Raw genomic sequence first — 17,676 nt, 5'->3', positions numbered from 1 at the left:
CTGATAAAGGTCCTCAAAGGAGGTCTGCGGAGAGAGCCAACAGGATTGGCGTAGACAGGCAGCCTCAGTACCGTCCTGGTGCCCCAGACAAGTCTCTCCCACCTTCGGCTAGGACAGCAAGAAGGAGAACGTGCCCGCAGGTGAAGGCTGCCCACTGGAGCCATCCGCATTCCCCTCTGGTGACCCAGAGGGGACCTTGGCCCCAGGGACTCCCCATTCGATGTGTTAAGTGCAACAGCCCCCTCCAAGATGGCATTGCCGTTACACGAGGGAGTGATGAAAATTACTAAGGCCCTGTGGCAGACACCCTCCTCTCTGCCTCCCATCTCTAAGCGGGCGGAAAGAAAATACTACATCCCCACTAAGGGGTTCGAGTATCTTTATACCCACCCTGCCACAAGCTTACTGGTTGTGTCCGCAGCCAGTGAACACAATAGACAGGGCCAACCGGTATCGACGCCTAAGAACAAGGACACAAAGAGGCTCGAGCTCTTTGGTAGAAAGATTTATTCTACGTCCAGCCTCCAGCTGAGAGTGGCCAATCATCAGGCCTTACTTGGCCTTTATGACTTTAATATCTGGCAGTCCATGGCCAACTTTGTGGACTCGCTGCCAGAGGCCCAGGAAGGAATTCCTGGCTATCCTCAATGAGGGCAGAGCTGTGGCCAGGGCAGCCCTCCAAGCGGCCTCGGATGTGGCAGGTTCTGCGACCTGGACGATGGTTTCAGCCATTTCTATGAGGTGTTTGTCCTGGTTGCAGTCGTCGGGCTTGTCGGTGGAGGTTCAGCAATCCATCCAGGACCTCCCATTCGATGGCCTGGCACTGTTTTCAGAACAGACAGACAGTAAATTACATGGCCTGAAAAACTCTAGGGCTACCTTGCGCTTGCTGGGCCTTTACATGCCAGGGCCTGCAAGGAAGCGGTTTAAGCCACAACAGTCCCACAGGTTCAGGATCCAGCCTCAATCAGAGCCCTTCTGCAAGAAGGGCCAGGACTATAAGTGCCGGCAGGGTCATCAGCCGGCCCCCTCAACTCACTCGAGCTCTGCCTTCAACCAATCAGGTAATAAGCAGGCATTTTAAGGGCGCGCTCGAGGGCGACCTTCCAGCAGGGGGATATATTCTCCAGTTTATTTCTATCCCCTGCTCCCACCTTCCCTCCCCGTCCCTCTTCAGGGGACGCATTTGCTCGCTCAGGAGGTGCAGGGCCCTTCTGCGTGTGGGAGCCATGGAGGAATTCCTTCTGCACTTGAGGGGGAAAGGGTTTTACTCCTGCTATTTTTTGATCCCAAAGGCCAAGGGGGGTCTTTGCCCCATCCTCGATCTGCGGAGCCTCAACAAGTATCTCAAGAAGTTGAAGTTCTGCATAGTCTCCCTGGCCTCCATCAGTCCTTCCCTGGATCCGGGAGACTGGTACACGGCCATCGACCTGAAAGATGCTTACTTCCACATATCAATATTTCATGGACACCGACAGTTCTTATGTTTCGTAGTTGGGACCATGCACTACCAATTCACAGTGCTCCCTTTTGGCCTACCAACAGTGCCAAGGGTGCATGTCGGTGGTGGCGGCCTACCCCAGATGTTGGGGTATCCAGATCTACTCGTACCTCAACGACTGGCTCATCAAGGGCCGCTCCAGGGTCCAGGTCCAGCACAGCGTTGAGACATTGTGAGTCACTTGTCAAGCTCTTGGCCTGTTGATAAACAAACAAAAATCAATGTTGATCCAGGTCCAACGGATAGAGTTTATCGGAGCGGTACTCTACTCTACGTGAGCCAGAGCATTCCTGCCAGAGGCCAGGTTCAGAGAAATGTCAGATCTGATTGCCAGCGTCACTGCCCACCCGCTCACCACTGCCCAGGTCTCTCAGATTATTGAGGCACATGGGAGCATGCAAGTACGTTATCCAACATGCGAGACTCAGACTACGCCCCCTCCAGATGTGGCTGGAGTCGGTGTACTCCCTGGCCAGAAATCACCTAGACAAGGTCATCATGATTCTGTTGTGAGTACTTAGCTCCCTGTAGTGGTGGTCTGACCTGATTCTGGTGTTGGAAGGTGTGCCGTTTGCGAGCCCGCAACCCACAGTCTCCCTGATTTCAGATGCAGCTGACCTTGGTTGGGGAGCGCATCTCGGTACACTGCGAACTCAAGGGTTATGGTCTCGAGAGGAGCTCACACTTTATATAAACATCAGGGAGCTCAGAGCCATCCATCTGGCTTGCGGCGTCTTGTCTTCCCCAACTGTCCGGTCTGATAGTGCAGGTGTTGACGGACAACACGGCCTCCATGTTCTGTGTCAACAGACGGGGGGAGCTTGTTCGTCGACTCTGTGCCAGGAGGCCCTCTGTCTGTGGGACTTCTGCATTCAGCATGCAATCACCCTGGAAGCCTCGCACCTCCCCGGTGTCCAGAACACGCTGGCAGATCGCCTCAGTAGGTCCTTCTTCTCTCACCACGAGTAGTCCCTTCATTCGGAGGTCATCAGAATGCTCTTCCGGAAGTGGGGAGCTCCCCGAGTGGACCTGTTTGCCACCAGACAGAACAAAAACTGTCATCAGTTCTGCTCTCTCCAAGGCCTCGGTAGAGGCTCACTTTCGATGCCTTTCTCCTGTCTTGGTCAGGAGACCTGATGTACGCCTTCCCGCCAATTCCGCTCATCAGCAAAGTCCTCTCAAAAATCAAGAGGGACAATGCACGGGTCATTATGATTGCCCCAGCATGGCCTCACCAGCATTGGTTCGGCATGCTCATGGACCTGCCCGTAACAATCCTGTGGCCATTTCCCAGCCACCCAGACCTACTGTGTCAGGATCACAGTCGGCTCCTGCACCTGAACCTCACCTCTCTCCACCTCACAGCTTGTATCCTGCGTGGCTGAATCAAGAGGAACAAACCTGCTCTAGTCAGGTACAGCAGGTTCTCTTGGAGAGCAGAAAGCCCTCCACCAGAGCAACTTACCTGGCAAAGCAGAAGCATTTCTCCTCATGGGCATCGGAGTGCAGTATCCCCCCGACCCAATCGTCTCTGCAGTCCATCTTGCATTACCTGCTTCACTTAAAGCACCAGGGCCTTGCCTTCTCTTTGATCAAGGTGCACCTGGCAGCCATATCGGCCTTCCATCCTCGCATCCAGGTAGATCGTTATTCTTGCATGAGATGTCGATCAGGTTCCTGAAAGGCCTTAAAAGACTCTTCCCTCTGATCTGGGACCCAGTTCCCCAATGGGACCTCAATCTGGTCCTCTCCAGGCTCACAGGTCCACCCTTTGAGCCTATGGCTTCTTGTTCCCTTTCCCACTTGTCGTGAAAGGTTGCATTCCTCGTAGCTATTACCTCAGCAAGACGTGTCTCCGAGATTAAAGCCCTCACTTCGGAGCCCCCATACATGGTATTCTACAAGGACAAGGTCCAGCTACAACCCCATCCAGCCTTCCTGCCAAAGGTGGTGTTGCACTTCCATGTCAACCAGGATATCTTCCTCCCAGTGTTCTGTCCAAAGCCTCACACCACCAATGAGGAGAGATGGCTGCACACTCTAGATGTCAGGCACGCCCTGGCTTTCTACTTGGAGCGCACCAAGCCCTTCCGCAGATTGACCCAGCTCTTTATCGCGATAGATGACAGGACAAAGGGTTATCCGGTGTCCTCTCAGAGGATTTCGAATTGGATCACCACCTGCATCCATACTTGTTATGAGTTGGCGCAGGCTGTGCCTCCACCGATAGTGAAGGCTCACTCGACTAGGGCGCAGGCGTGTTCGGTTGCCTTCCTGGCGCATGTCCCTTTCCAGGACATCTGCAGGGCCACGATGTGGTCTTCAGTACACACGTTCACGATGCATTACACCATCACTCAGTAGGCCAGAGATGATGCTGGCTTCTGCAGAGCTGTGTTGCAATTAACACGTCCATGAACTCCTACCCGCTTCTGGTGGTACTGCTTGGGAGTTATCTACAATGGAATGGACATGAGCAAGCATTCAAAGAAGAAAAGAGGGTTACCTTTTGTAACTGTTGTTCTTCAAGATGTGTTGCTCATGTCCATTCTGTGACCTGTCCTCCTTCCCCTCTGTCAGAGTACCGGCAAGAAGGAACTGAGGGAGGGGGGAGCCGGTGGCATGCCTTATCCTGGTGCATATGCGCACCACTCCGGAGAACACCAGAGCCGGTCCCCAACGGATATCACTGAGGGAAAAACTTCCAGCACCAGTGCATGTGGCAAGTGCACACACCTACAATGGAATGGACATGAGCCACACATCTCAAAGAACAACAGTTACGAAAGGTAACCGTCTTTTTTCAGTAATCAAATCCTTAGTAGTGTGCAGATAGGACTCCAAAATAGCTTCATTGTTTTCCTTTAATTTTCTGATGAGCAGTTTGTTTGTTATTAAATTTTCCAAGAAAAGTTGTATAGTGTATCTCAAGGCTTTCTTAGCTTTTTCAACCAGAAGAGTGATTAAATTTCCACTTACAATTCTAGTTCACTTCAGATATTTTCAGTGTCTTTGCCTTATATAGCTGTTTCAACCTGTTCACTGGATTTTTAAGGGCTAATCTATTTTGCTGTATGCCAAATAGTTTATTATATGTTTTTGATGTTTTTTTCATATAAAGAACTTATAGAAAAATACATTCTATATCTTTTCCATTTTGTGTTTAGTATTAAAAAAAATTCCTTAGGAAGCATTTTTTTTTTTACTTTTACATTGTTCTTTAAGAAAAAAGCACTGAATTTTTATATTTAAAAATATAAGGGGTGCAATCCTTTCCCCACTGTGACCCTGTTTCTCTGGGTAAGGGGGCTGGAGCAGCATAAAGGGGATCTAAAAGCCCCCAATCCAGCTGGGGATAATTTTCCCAGCTAAGGAACTGCAAAGACAGCTGTAAGACTGTTTTCTGAGGGCCCCCTTTTGCATGTCCTGAGGTAGGGGTGAGGCTCGGGGTGAGAAGGCTGTGTTGTGGATGGGACTGCAGCATGTATCACTGTGGAGTGTTCAGAAAACATTGTGACCCTTAGGGTAGTCCAGGAAGGCTGCTGTAATTTAGATAGGCACCTAGACAGTCTGAATTATGCCAGCCTAAGATCAGAGGGTGCAAAAGTGGGTTGAAGCTAACATAGCTCCTCTTCACCTGCACTGCAAGAAATACCTCTCTTTGAGGTGGTGCACCACAGACTCTCACACAAGGCATATAATGGATATAAGGTCAAGTGGAATATATCCATATTGTTGATGGTGAAGAAATGCAGATAAGGGCTGTGTTCCACTAATTTATGACATAAAGTCTTTCTAGTAAACTCCAGCTGAGGATATCAGATGAGTATCCTGCAATCTTTGAACCCAGTACTTTTGAAAAACAGGACACCTATACAGGTGTTTAATTATGGACTTAGAAACCGAACTGGAAGCACTGATTTTTAAAATAAATCATGGTCATTTCATTTTAACAATTGTGAAAACTATTATTTCCTTTCAAAAAAATTTCTTTTTTTTAAAAGTTGATAAAATATAAGAAAAATGTTCAAAAGTTGCACATTTTGTAATTTTTTCATAGCTGTACAGTTTTCTGATCTTACTAATAAATTAGTGTCATGTTAAGAAAATACTGGTTCTGCAGCTGTTTCTTAAAATTAGAGTAACGCTCTCCCTAAAATTATGAAGTATTTGCTTAGTGCCTGTACTGACTTGGCAAAAACTATCAATTATTTTTATTTCTTACCTATTCTCTTTCTTTAATTGGGAAGAGTGTACTTCCTCAGCAGGCCTATTTTTTGTTTTGGGGTGGTTTTTTTTTTTTTTTTTAACTTTAATCTGTGTTACTCATTTAAGACATCTGTGCACTTCCATCAAAAATTAATTTTCTGTCCTGATCGTGTGGCCCAGTCCTATTCTACTGATATTAGTGGGTTTTGATTAGACCTGCTCGAACAATTTCCATCTGAATGATTTTCTGATTAAAAATGCAGTTTCCGCAAAAATCAAAATTTACCGTGGGATAATCAAAATGAAATGTTTTGTTTCAGGTCAGTTTGACCCGCATCAGAATATTCATTTTATTGAGTTGACCTGACACATTTCATTTGAATCCGTTAAAAAAGATTAAATTGCATTTCTCTATATGTATAGCGATTAAGAAACATGTAGACAGGGATGTCTGTAAAATCAACGCATCCTTTTATTTTTCAAAATAAATTAAGTGCATTGGTTCTTAAATAGCCTACCACTCATTATGAGTAATACCTGTAGGTGCATCCTATCTATATCCATAGTGATTCTGCAAATAAGAAAATGCACTACAGGTGTTTATCAAGTGATGATTTTCTCTTGTTTTTATTTCCCCTTTCTTATTGTAAGAGGTGCGTGTGGCACATTAAGGGCAAAGATACTGTTCCACACCTATCAGAATAAGAAAGAACGAACAGAGGAACATCACTTCTCTGAAAAAAAAATTAAATACCCTTAGTGCAGGTTTATATTGGTGAGAGCAGAAGTATAAATAATGTCACATGCAGATAGAGACAAATTGAGAAAGGAATCTTCTATTAAGGAGAAGAATATCAGGCCAAAAGAGACAAGCTTATAGAATGATTCTGCCATATACTAGTGCTAAGACTTGACATAAAAATATTGGTAATTGGAATTAGAGGAGCCAAAGAATCCAAAACTATTTATTTTTTTCTGTTCTAACACTTATATAATTAAATACAATTTAAAAGTATTATCTTTCTTCTTTCAGAATGATCAGTCTACACAAGATATGCAGATAATAGGAGAAGATCTTTCAAAGCTGACTGGAAAGGTTTGTTAATTTTAAATTGAAAATTAAGTAGTACATCAACTAAGAAGCTGTTGGAAAAAGAGGTCTGATTCTATATGGAAGAACACAATCTGTAATAGCTGTACATTTGGAAATGTAACACTTTTATAGTTTAACCAATTCATTTAAATGAATGTGGTTTTATTTTATTTCTTTTTGTAAACAAGGAACGAAGTTCTGACCTGTTATATCTCTGTAACTCCATTACTTGTAATGGGATTGCAGGGGTATAACTGGGGCAGAATTTAGCCCATATTTCTGAATATTTGAAGATTCTAATATTTTGTTGAATTGTAAAAAAATTAATTGTGGGACTTATAAGTTGCTTAACTGAATCAGATAGGATATTTTATTTCCAGTATTTGGCAATCTGAAGAGCATTCTGTATGACTGAGTTTCCTTTTCCACTATGGCTGAACATACTGATGATGAAAGAGAAATAGAGATTTGATTCATTGAAAAGACTGTTTTGATCCAGGCATAGCTATACAAAGCAGTACTTAAAGAGGAAGGAAGAATGATTTCATTACACAGATGGTCTATGTGGAAAATAGGCAGAAAAGTAAGCTTCACTGTGAATTAACGCAATGTAATACCCATTTTGTTATTTACAATAAAAAGGCAGTTATTCTTGTATGAATTGGCATTGCATAACATCAGTTTCCTTTGTAAAACAGATTAAAATGTGGCATTAATCCGATCATTTATTTTGTTGTACTATCTCATATTGAGAAAAGAGAGTAGAAAACACAGTTAAAATAATACACTAATATTAAGTAGATTTTGGTGCAACTAGAACTTGAATGACAAAGTATTATATTCTAAGATATTTTAATAGCAGATATGGCCTCAGTTTGCACTCACAATTCCAACTGGGTGGGAATTGTTCTCCAAATCAAGCCCTAAGTGTTAGTCATGTTCTTACCAAACATTATTTCATTTAGCACTTTCTAGTTAATCCAGCATTAGAGATGCAGTTTAACTGAGTGATGATTTTGTGTGTGTGTGTCTCTCCCCCGCCCCATTATAGGTGAGGCTGATAGGTTGCCTGACCCTTCCCATTTTAAGACCCCATTTTCAATTACTTATAACTTTGTACAAATTTTAACCATTCAGGCTGAAATTGTTCATGCTGAGAGAAACTTGTGGAGTGTGGAAGTGAAATTAAAACTCAGTGAGCCCAAAGTGGGAGAAAATGATTGGCTGTGCCAGGAGATTGGAATCAGGATGAGAAGCCTGAGGAGTGGAGACTGGGACTGGGTAGGCAATGAGAATGGGACTAGGACAAGGAGCCAGGAATGGAGAAGAGACAAGACTGGGACAAGGATGAGGCAGAAGAATCTGTGTCTCCTAGAACACACTCCCTTCCAGAGCCACTCTCCCCTTCCCCCCCCCATTGGTTCCCGGCCAATGGGAGTGCGGAACCTGTGCTCGGGGCAGCATGCGGGGCCCCGTGGCCCCCCCACCTAGGAGCCGGACCTGCTGCTGGCCGCTTCCGGGGCGCAGCGTGGTAGGGACTAGCCGACAGCACCACCGATGGGTCTTTTAATGGCCTGGTCAGCGGTGCTGACCAGAGCCGCTGTGACGCAGTGCCTTACATTCTGTGACCCAGCAGTGGGTCGCGACCCACAGTTTGAAAACCACTGGCTTAGCCAATACTCAGGGTCTTGCAGGTTGTTTCCATTAGGAGTAGAAATTGATAATAAAATTATGTATTTTTTGATACACTGTTGTTTATTTACAGAGAATATACACTAAGTCCTGTTTCCCTGAAAGCAGTAAGAAATCTAACAATAGGAGTGAGTTTCTCTGCTTACAGTTAGAAGCCTCTTTCTAGCCAGCACTCTGCCAAAAAAATAATTCCTTCTTCACTCTCTCAGGGCAATATTATCAAGTACTTTTCTTGCCTCTTTAGCTTTTCTGCTGCCTTCTCTGTCTGCTTCTGCTGGCAGACACACCGATGCAATCAAACCAATTCCCCCCCATACACGTTATCAGACTCCCAGGAAACCCCTTAGCCTTCATGGTCCAGCCACCCAAGCTTGCATGCAATTTAGTCCTTAGGCAATGGTTTTCCATTGTTTCAGCTATCACTAAAGAAATGGGCATTTAATTTTTCCCTCATTTAGCGTAAGTGCAAGATGACCTTCATGCCCAACAGCCTCATGCCAACCCCCAGCATACAATAATGTATATGTGAAAGGGGGCAGAATTAAAGTTGCTAGCATTAAGGTTGGCTGTGCATTTCCTAACTATTGGGTGCTTGACTTTTCAACCTTAACAATGTTCTTTTAACATAGTTTTTTATGTGTATTATCTATAGATGATGTATCAATTTAGATATAAAAATATAGCATCTTTGATATTTCTTAGAGCAGCCTTTCGTAATCCATACTTCTGTTATCTCAGTTACAAGACACTATAAACCTGAATGACCTCAGGTGACATGATTATATAAAGCTTGACATTTCTGAGGACAAAGGTTATGTGCCCTTTTTTTTTTTTTTTAAAGAAGATTAAAGCAAATTTGTGTTATGTTTAGGAGACTGGAAGCTTTCAAAGACCAATTTCTCAGTGGTACATAGTGTTCAGAATATTTATCTTTGGATATATTCTGAACAGCCTACTACAGCTTTTGAGCACAATACTCCCAGTTGAATCTCTCCCATCTGATTGCACTACCTGCTGCTATACCCCTTCATACATAGAAGACAAGTGCTGCTGCCTGTCACACAGCTGGGGAGGGCAATAGCCTGTGAATGCTGTGCCTGCAATTGGGACTGTCTCTTATTCAGGCCATAAAATAACAGGGAGGCTGTTTGTGCCCCACCTGTTGCACAGCTGCACAAGGGCCCTAATTTAGCTTTAACGTTTATTTTTTTAAAAATGCTTATTTATTTTAGTTAGCATGTATTATGATGCAGTTTGCATTACTTCCTGTATAACCGAGTTTCTTTTGTTTTGTTTCAGAGTGCGTTAATTGTGGAGGTAAGGTGGCTAGTCATATAATATTATACATAGATAATAAAGTCATAATTCTGTGGTCAACTTCTAAAATACTGTCAGTGATAATGTTCACCCTTCATGAGATGGGAGGGCAATAAAGAAAGGAAGCATTTTATTTGGGTGCTGACCCCTCCACCACCTTTGATAGGCTTACCAATGACACCATATTTGTGCTGCTCTCATTGGTTAGTGCAGGATCCAGTCTCGTGTGCCCAGCAATCTTCCTGGCTGCATCACCTGCTCTTTTTTTATTGATGGTGTCACAAATTGCTGCTTTCTTCTGCTAGTTGTTCAGTAGTTTGGGGGAGAGTAGAGGCTGTCCTAAGCTCCCTGATTGCATGGCTTTGGGATGGAACTGGTAAAATGATATAGTCCTGGATATACCTCACAGCTTCAGTGCTGTGTATGTCTTATTCACAGACTGGTTCAGACTGTCTTTCTTTGAAGTGCCCATGCCTGATTATCAGCACTGTGCATTCTGGAGTGTTCCATCATGCCAGCACTTCAAAGGAAAGTGGCTAGCCTGAAGCAGTGATACTGAGAGGGAGAGGTGGTGGAAAGTAGATATCACTAGAAGGAACTGCAAAAGCTCTGTCTGTATCTGTACTTATCTTTAAATGTAACATACACGTTAAAGGGAGAAAAGCCACATAGGCCATATCTGTGAACACATCAGTATGTGACTGGCATACCAGCTAAATCTGCCCATGAGGGGAAGAGTTGTGAGGGTAAGCAGCATGGAAGGTGACATGGGGAAGTTAATAGTGGGCAGGATTTTGAATTTGTCAGTGTGGAAGGAAAAATCAAAAAGTAAAGAGATCCATTGGTTGTTTGAATAATAAAGCAGGACCCTTGGTATTGTGTAGCACTTGTTTCTTCAACAGTGATTTAACAGTCCACCCAACACTAGGGAACCACACATGGCCAGGCATGGCATTGCGGCTATCTCACTGTGCTAACACCCCCTGCCAACAGTCACTCCAGTGCTGTGGTGGTTTCTCTCTTAGTAGCCCATCCAGTCTGCCCTTCAGCCAGGTCACAGTCTTTGGTCCTCCCCATCCAGGGTCTCAGTTGTCCAAAATTAAAAGTCCAGAAATGAGAAATGCTTAACTATTCCTAATTCTCTTCCCTGTTTTGACAGGATCTCTCTCAGGCCTGCCTGCCTGGAGCACTTTCCTCTGCTGACTCAGGACCCTGCAGACCCTTCTTGTTCCCTGCTATCTCTACAGTTACAGTGGCAGTTTCCTGAGCTTCCCCTTTTTATTGCCACTTCCTGCTCTGAGCTTCCTGCCTTTATAGGAACCTCCCTCCAGCTCTGTCCCCATCTGGGCATTATCACTACTTAACTATGGGCTAGTCTACACTACCCGCCCGGATCGGCGGGTAGAAATCGATTGCTCGGGGATCGATTTATCGCGTCTCATCTAGACGGATAAATCGATCCCCGAATCGACGTGCGTACTCCCACCTCGTCAGGAGGAGTAAGCGCCGTCGACAGGGGAGCCGTGGCGGTCGATTTGCCGCCGTCCTCACAGCGGGGTAAGTCGAATAGGATATGTCGAATTCAGCTACTCTATTTGCGTAGCTGAATTTGCGTATCTTAAATCGATCCCCCCCCCCCCAGTGTAGACCTAGCCTATGGCTCCTTTTTACACAGGAATTACCTGATTCCTCTCAGGTGAGGCCCATTTTGTAATCAGGTTGGTTTAGCCCCACAATCTCCTAAAGGATAAAAAAACATCTGCAGCAAATTATATTAAAATGTGGTAGCTGAGTAGTGATAAGATTTTGCCAACTGAAATTTATCACCATCTGCTCGTCAAGCAATATTCAGTTACATAGCCATATACTCATGGATTAGGGAAACTCTGATACAATAGTATATGTGTCCATTCAGATGGCAGAGCACACTGCCATGAATATTTATATGCATTGCACTGTATGTCATGACTGGTTTACTGGCATGCTGGTTAGGGGGGAAGCTGTAGATATGATATATTATGATTTTGGAATAGCTTTTGCCTCAGTCCCACATGACAGTCTCATAAGCAAACTAGCGAAATACAGTCTAGATGAATTTATTATAAGGAGAGTAGATAACTGGTTGAAAAACCATACTCAGAGAGCAGTGATCACTGGTTCGCTGTCAAACTGGGAGGACATATTAAGTGGGATCCGACAGGAGTCTACCCTTGGTCTGGTAGTATTGAATATTAATGTTAATGACTTGGATAATGGAGTGGAGAGTATGCATATAAAATTTGTGTATGACACCAAACTGGGAGGAGTTGCAAGCACTTTGGGGGATGGGATTAGAATTCAAAACAACTTTGACAAATTGGAGAATTGATCTGAAATCAACATGATGAAATTCAATAAAGTACAAAGTATTTAATTTAGGAATGAAAATTAAAATAAATAGATATGAAATGGGGAATAACTGGCTATGTGGTAGCAATGCAGAAAAGGATCTGGGTGTTATAGTTGATCACAAATTGCCTATGAAGCAACAATGTGATGCAGTTGTGAAAAAAGGTTCTTATTTTAGGATGTCTTATCAGGAGTGTCATATGTAAAACAGGGAAGGTAATTGTCCCACTGTACTTGGCACTGGTGATGCCTCAGCTGGAGTACTATGTCCAATTCTGGGCACCACAGTTTTAAAAAGATGTGAACAAATTGGAGAGAATACAGAGGAGAGCAAAAAAAAAATGATAAAAGGTTTAGAAAAGCTGAGCTATGAGGAAGGGTAAAAAAAATAGGCATGTTTAGTCTTACGAAAAAAAGACTAACAGGGAACCTGATAATAGTCTTCAAATATATTAAGGGTTGTTATAAAGAGGATGGTGATTCATTGTTATCCATATCCACTGAAGGTAGGGCAAGACATAAAGGTCTTCATCTCTAGCAAGGGAGTTTTAGGTTAGATATTAGGAAAAACTTTCTAACTATAAAGGTAGTTAAACTCTGGAATAGGCTTCCAAGGGAGATTGTGGAATCTCCATCTTTGGAAGTTTTTAAGAACAGATTATACCAACACCTTCAGAGAAGATCTAGGTCTAGGTATTTTTGGTCCTGCCTTAGAGCAAGGAGCTGGACTAGATGACCTCTTGAGGTCCCTTCCAACCCTACATTTCTATGATTACATGACAAAATGCTTCTTAGGGCTAAATTCTGTCCTTGGATGCCCAAGTGCTGAGATACTATGATCATGGGCTTGATATAAGAAATCTGATGGTTATGTATGTGCAGTGCCCACTGAAGTCAGCAGAATTCCCACTAGTGCATCCAAGGGCAGCATTTAGCCCTTTACAGTAGAAAGCAGGCAATCCTCCAATCTGTTTGTATTTCTCTTAAATTGTATCCCTGTGGGGAAAGTGCCTGGTTCAAAGAATTGAACCGCTTCCCCAACCTTTTCCGGATATTACTCTCGGTACATTAGGGGAAGAAAACAAAACCATCATTTCCCCAGAAATAAAAATATGAAACCGTTCTAATTTTACTCAAGTTTCCTGTTCCATGATTATTTTTTCCTTATTATATTTTTCATGTTTTGCAAAGGATATTATTGGAACTGGAAGGACTATGAAGGCTCTGCTTACTAAGATAGAAAAATACAAGCCAAAGATGATTAAGGTAGCAAGGTGAGTAAAATATTCACAAAAGTCATGTTTAACTATTAAAAGAAAATAAATGGTTACTCTGATGGTGGCACAACATGATTTCCTGTGGAGGATCAAGTCTGATTTAGTCTTGTTGCACTACACTATCTTTCTGGGAGTACTACAGAGACAGCTGTCTGAGTCACTAAGGTGTGGGTGGAGAAGAGGAGAAGAAATGCTTTTGTACTGTTCTGCAGTGACCCCATTAGCCATTTCAAGAGTGGCACTGATGGACTTTGTAGGGAAGCATGCCCATCTCTTCTCTGCTAGGAGGACATTGATATTCTAGAGAGGCGAGGCAGAAATGGAGTGGGAATCCTTACAGTTCTGAGATATTTGGAGAAAATGAATATATTTTTAAATATAAGTTCTCCGGACAAATCCAACTTTTTATATAAAAAAATCTTTTTTTTTTTATGATAGTTTGTTGGTGAAAAGAACATCCCAACCTGATGGGTACAGACCTGACTGTAAGTGCTTGTGAGAATTTTCTTTACATCATGATCCAATAAGCTAACATAATTCTAACAGTAGAATTGGATACTATTATACCACCACTGTGCAGGGTTTCAGCTTCTGCAGTAAGTAATCTCATGGCCAGTGAGACTAGGGACTGTATAGTCATGATACAGAGTGCTGCAGTTTGGAAGGTCTGACCTCATTAGTATACCCTGGCTACTAACACCCTAAACAGTTTTTTTCAGTCTGGTGTTCCCTGCTGAAAATTTTACAAGAAAATCATTAATTTACCTATGCCAAGCAAGTGCTTTCCCTTCTATCTTTGGTAACAGTGTATGGATTAGCAAGTCCTTTTCTTCCCACCCCTCATTATGCCCTTAAAAGAGCCACCAGTTTCCTTCTAAGCTGAAAGTTATGTCTTTGTACCATTGTTATTTGCGAGCTATTGAGTTTGATGACAATAAGAAAACAATTTTGTTTTGTTAAAACAAGTATCCTTATTTAAAGGTTAGTTTGTTTATTTGATAGACAGTGATAATTATAAGTAACCTACCAAAAAAGCACAGGGTAGATTGGGCTTCTTTTTCTGATAATTTGTCCGCCCTTTGCTGCTCTGCTGTCAGTCAGCATGCACTTCTTTGAAATGCTTATATCACACTATGAATAATAAGGTCAATCAGGGGAAAGATGATAGAGGAGGAACCAAGCTACCGCCATGATAGGCTCGTTAGAGTAAATGACACAATGATAGGCATGTTGAGCTAAAATTTGAGAGAGCTGGATCTGCATGGAGAAGACCCACTAGCACTTGCTACTGAGGAGGGGAGTGGGTGTCTGTTTATTCAGGAAGAGAAGACAGGGCGTCTGCCTGCACTGGGTAGATGGTGAAATGAGGAGATCTTGGAAAGAGGGTAGGTGAGTGTCTTGAGGGAGGGTGATGCTGTCCAGGGGAGGGTATTTGTTTGAAATTTAGGAGAGAGGGAGGCTATTGTGGGGTGAAAGGTGCTTGGAGGTCTGGCATGGACTCTGCACTAGGGAGAATGCATGTCTGCTGTGACCTGTGTTTCTAGCATAGTATCCTGGCCTGTGACCAAGTCATTCCACCCTGAGGCACTTTCTATACATCATTTTGGTTTCTTGACTCTTGATGTATGGAATTTGGGCCATGATATTAAGTATATGTTTCATGGGACTCACTATGGTTAAATATGTAAGTAAAATATAATCTTCAATAAGACACTTCCCTAAGGAAAAACTTAAACACGTATTTTAACATATTGTTTAAAAAGGTATGTACATATGACAGATTTCAAGTAAAAAGTAACAAGAAGCAGATATGATTAGTACAAACCCCAAGAGTACAAAACATTTGGGGTCACTGTCTCCTTACATCATCCCTAGTGCTTGTATCAGCTCTTCCAGTTAGCTATATTTGCTCTTCCAGAGGTAGTTTATTCATAGACATTAACAGGTGCAGGCCCTCTAGTTTGTGTATATGTAACGTTTGTATGCCCACCTATTTGTGTGTCTTAAAGATTCTGGATTTATTTTTTAGATTGTGAGCAATTTGGAGAAGGGTCTATATCTTCCTGTGTGGGGCTGATCCTGTACTAAATGCCACACTTACAAAGAATTACACTTGCGCTTAGCTTTAAGCATGTGAATAGTCTCGTTCACTTAATGTGTCTGTTCACATATTTAAATGTAGGCATGTGCTTTACTCGTTGCAGGACTGGGGTCTTAGTTTGTACAGCACCTGGCACATTTTTGGTGCTATTGTAATATAATATTTGCTGTTCCCAAAAGAGAATGCATAGACTCATATATAGGGCTATAAATTATTACCTATGGATTAGTCACTAAAAAGAATCTTTCTTTGTTTCCTCTGTAATGAAGTATAGATTGGCTTTACACATACATGCATGCTTAAGAAGCTGCAACCCAACTTGGACTGAACTTTTCTGCCTTGATTCTGGCTCCTTCCACAACTGGAACCACAGAGGGATATCCGACTTAGGGCAAGATACTAGGGGTACGAAATTGCAGTGTATTATGCCACTGATTTGACAACTGCCCCTGTGTATCACTTCCTCCCGCCTGTCGGCACAGATCATTCATGCTCCAGACCCAAATAATCTGTGGCATGGGGCCACAACTGACCAGAATTAAATCTCACATTAGTGATAATGATTTGTACCTGTCTAAGGGCCAAAAGATAACACAGCCAGAATTTGGCTCTCTATGTATATATTTTCTTGTTCAGAGAACTAGCACATTAAGTAGCTTAATTGTTTGTGTAATGGATATTTACTTATTTTTACATTGATACTATTTATTTTTCCCCATACAGATTATGGATTTGAAATTCCAAATTTGTTTGTGGTAGGTTATGCCTTAGACTACAACGAGCACTTCAGAGATCTAAACGTAAGTGTTTTCAGCTATAAACAAGATTTTTTTTTCAGTTTGTTGGAGCCTTGAAGAGTCTGTCATTTTCCTCTCCCTTGAGGCTTTATGTCATGGCCATGGTCCTTCCAGCAGAAGAGGACCAAATAGAACTCCCTTCAGAACCTCAGACACCATTCCTAGAGGAGTCGTTGTTAAGCATTGTGAGCAATTCCTTCCTACCCCTTCTCTTGAAATCTCTTCCCCCCACCTCCCAAGAGCTGAATGAGTCACTTCTGCCACACTACCATCTTCTATGAGTTTGAAGAGTGAGGTCTTGTCTATACTAGGATTTTTCAGATCTGTAATTCCCAATAAGTGCAGCTCAACCAGTGGAAGCTGTAATATAGGTACGGCTCAGATAGCTTAGGTGTTCTACTACTGTGTCTTCTATCCCTGTTCTCAGTGAATCAGTGATGAAAGAGGCCTGAGACTTGTCTAGCACTTCTACTGGTACTACCAGTGATGGAGGTTCACGAGTTGGGAATTACAGTCCAAAAATTCTTAGTGTAAATACAGCCTGAGAGATTGGGATCATGACTCAAATCTAGGTCTCTAAAGTGCAGAGTACTAATCACTAGACCATTTAGCTGGTCAAAGATCAAATATATTTCTAATTAAAGACAATTCAATAATGTAATTAATTATACTATTGCAATCTGTGTTGTGTTGTTTCAGCACATATGTGTTATCAATGACAACGGCAAAGGAAAATACAAAGTCTGAAGTAGTAGGGTCTAAGCCTGAAGATCTGTACATTCAGTGAACTGGAAATTTGACTACAATCCTTGAAACATCTCCCTGAAAACTAATTTAGTAGACTTATGTTTCTTTCATCTCAGTATAAAAAGTGGTTTCCTCTAAGGATAGTGACTTTGGTATTCAAAATTGAGTGCTCCTCTCTAAATATGAAGCATTGGGCTTTTAATGTATTGCAGGTTTTAAATATTAAAATTACAACATACTGTGTCTTGTGACTAATAACTTATCTACCTACAGACTTGTGAATACATCTTTTCTACATTTAGTGAGTCACTCTAAGTCACTTGTTATTTTTACAGTTTGTATACCCTGGAATGTCATATACAGTTGCTCAGCCATAACTTTACATTGTGTTTTAAATTTGATTTTGTAATACTGCAAAAATGTATTAACCAGAAAATTCAGCATCACTTTAGTTCAAATCAAATCCAACACTAATGTTCAGTGTTAATACATACACTGTTAGGTTTCAAATGAATGTGTGTGTTTGTGTATTTCTGACCACAATTATCTGCTCC

At 42.5% G+C, this 17,676-nt stretch overlaps 1 protein-coding gene across 2 annotated transcripts in view; it reads left to right on the top strand.

Moving 5' to 3' along the window:
- The window catches only part of PRTFDC1 (phosphoribosyl transferase domain containing 1), a 63,679-nt gene extending 46,557 nt beyond the window's left edge, over window positions 1–17,122 (top strand). Inside the window, exons 4-10 of one of the 2 annotated variants that reach the window (XM_065399421.1) lie at window positions 6,744–6,806; window positions 9,795–9,812; window positions 13,392–13,474; window positions 13,916–13,962; window positions 16,302–16,333; window positions 16,417–16,560; window positions 17,075–17,122. In XM_065399421.1, the coding sequence (XP_065255493.1) occupies window positions 6,744–6,806; window positions 9,795–9,812; window positions 13,392–13,474; window positions 13,916–13,962; window positions 16,302–16,333; window positions 16,417–16,560; window positions 17,075–17,122 (435 nt within the window). Of the gene's footprint in view, window positions 1–6,743; window positions 6,807–9,794; window positions 9,813–13,391; window positions 13,475–13,915; window positions 13,963–16,301; window positions 16,379–16,416; window positions 16,561–17,074 lie in introns of both variants that reach the window. The other variant, XM_065399422.1, reaches the window with a different exon arrangement.
- Window positions 17,123–17,676: the final 554 nt, after the last annotated feature.

Source organism: Emys orbicularis, chromosome 2 (genome assembly GCF_028017835.1).
Source record: "Emys orbicularis isolate rEmyOrb1 chromosome 2, rEmyOrb1.hap1, whole genome shotgun sequence".
In the NCBI taxonomy this organism is placed as follows: Eukaryota; Metazoa; Chordata; order Testudines; family Emydidae; genus Emys; species Emys orbicularis.
Note: the sequence above shows the minus strand (reverse complement) of the source record. Positions and strands in the feature narration are given on the sequence as shown.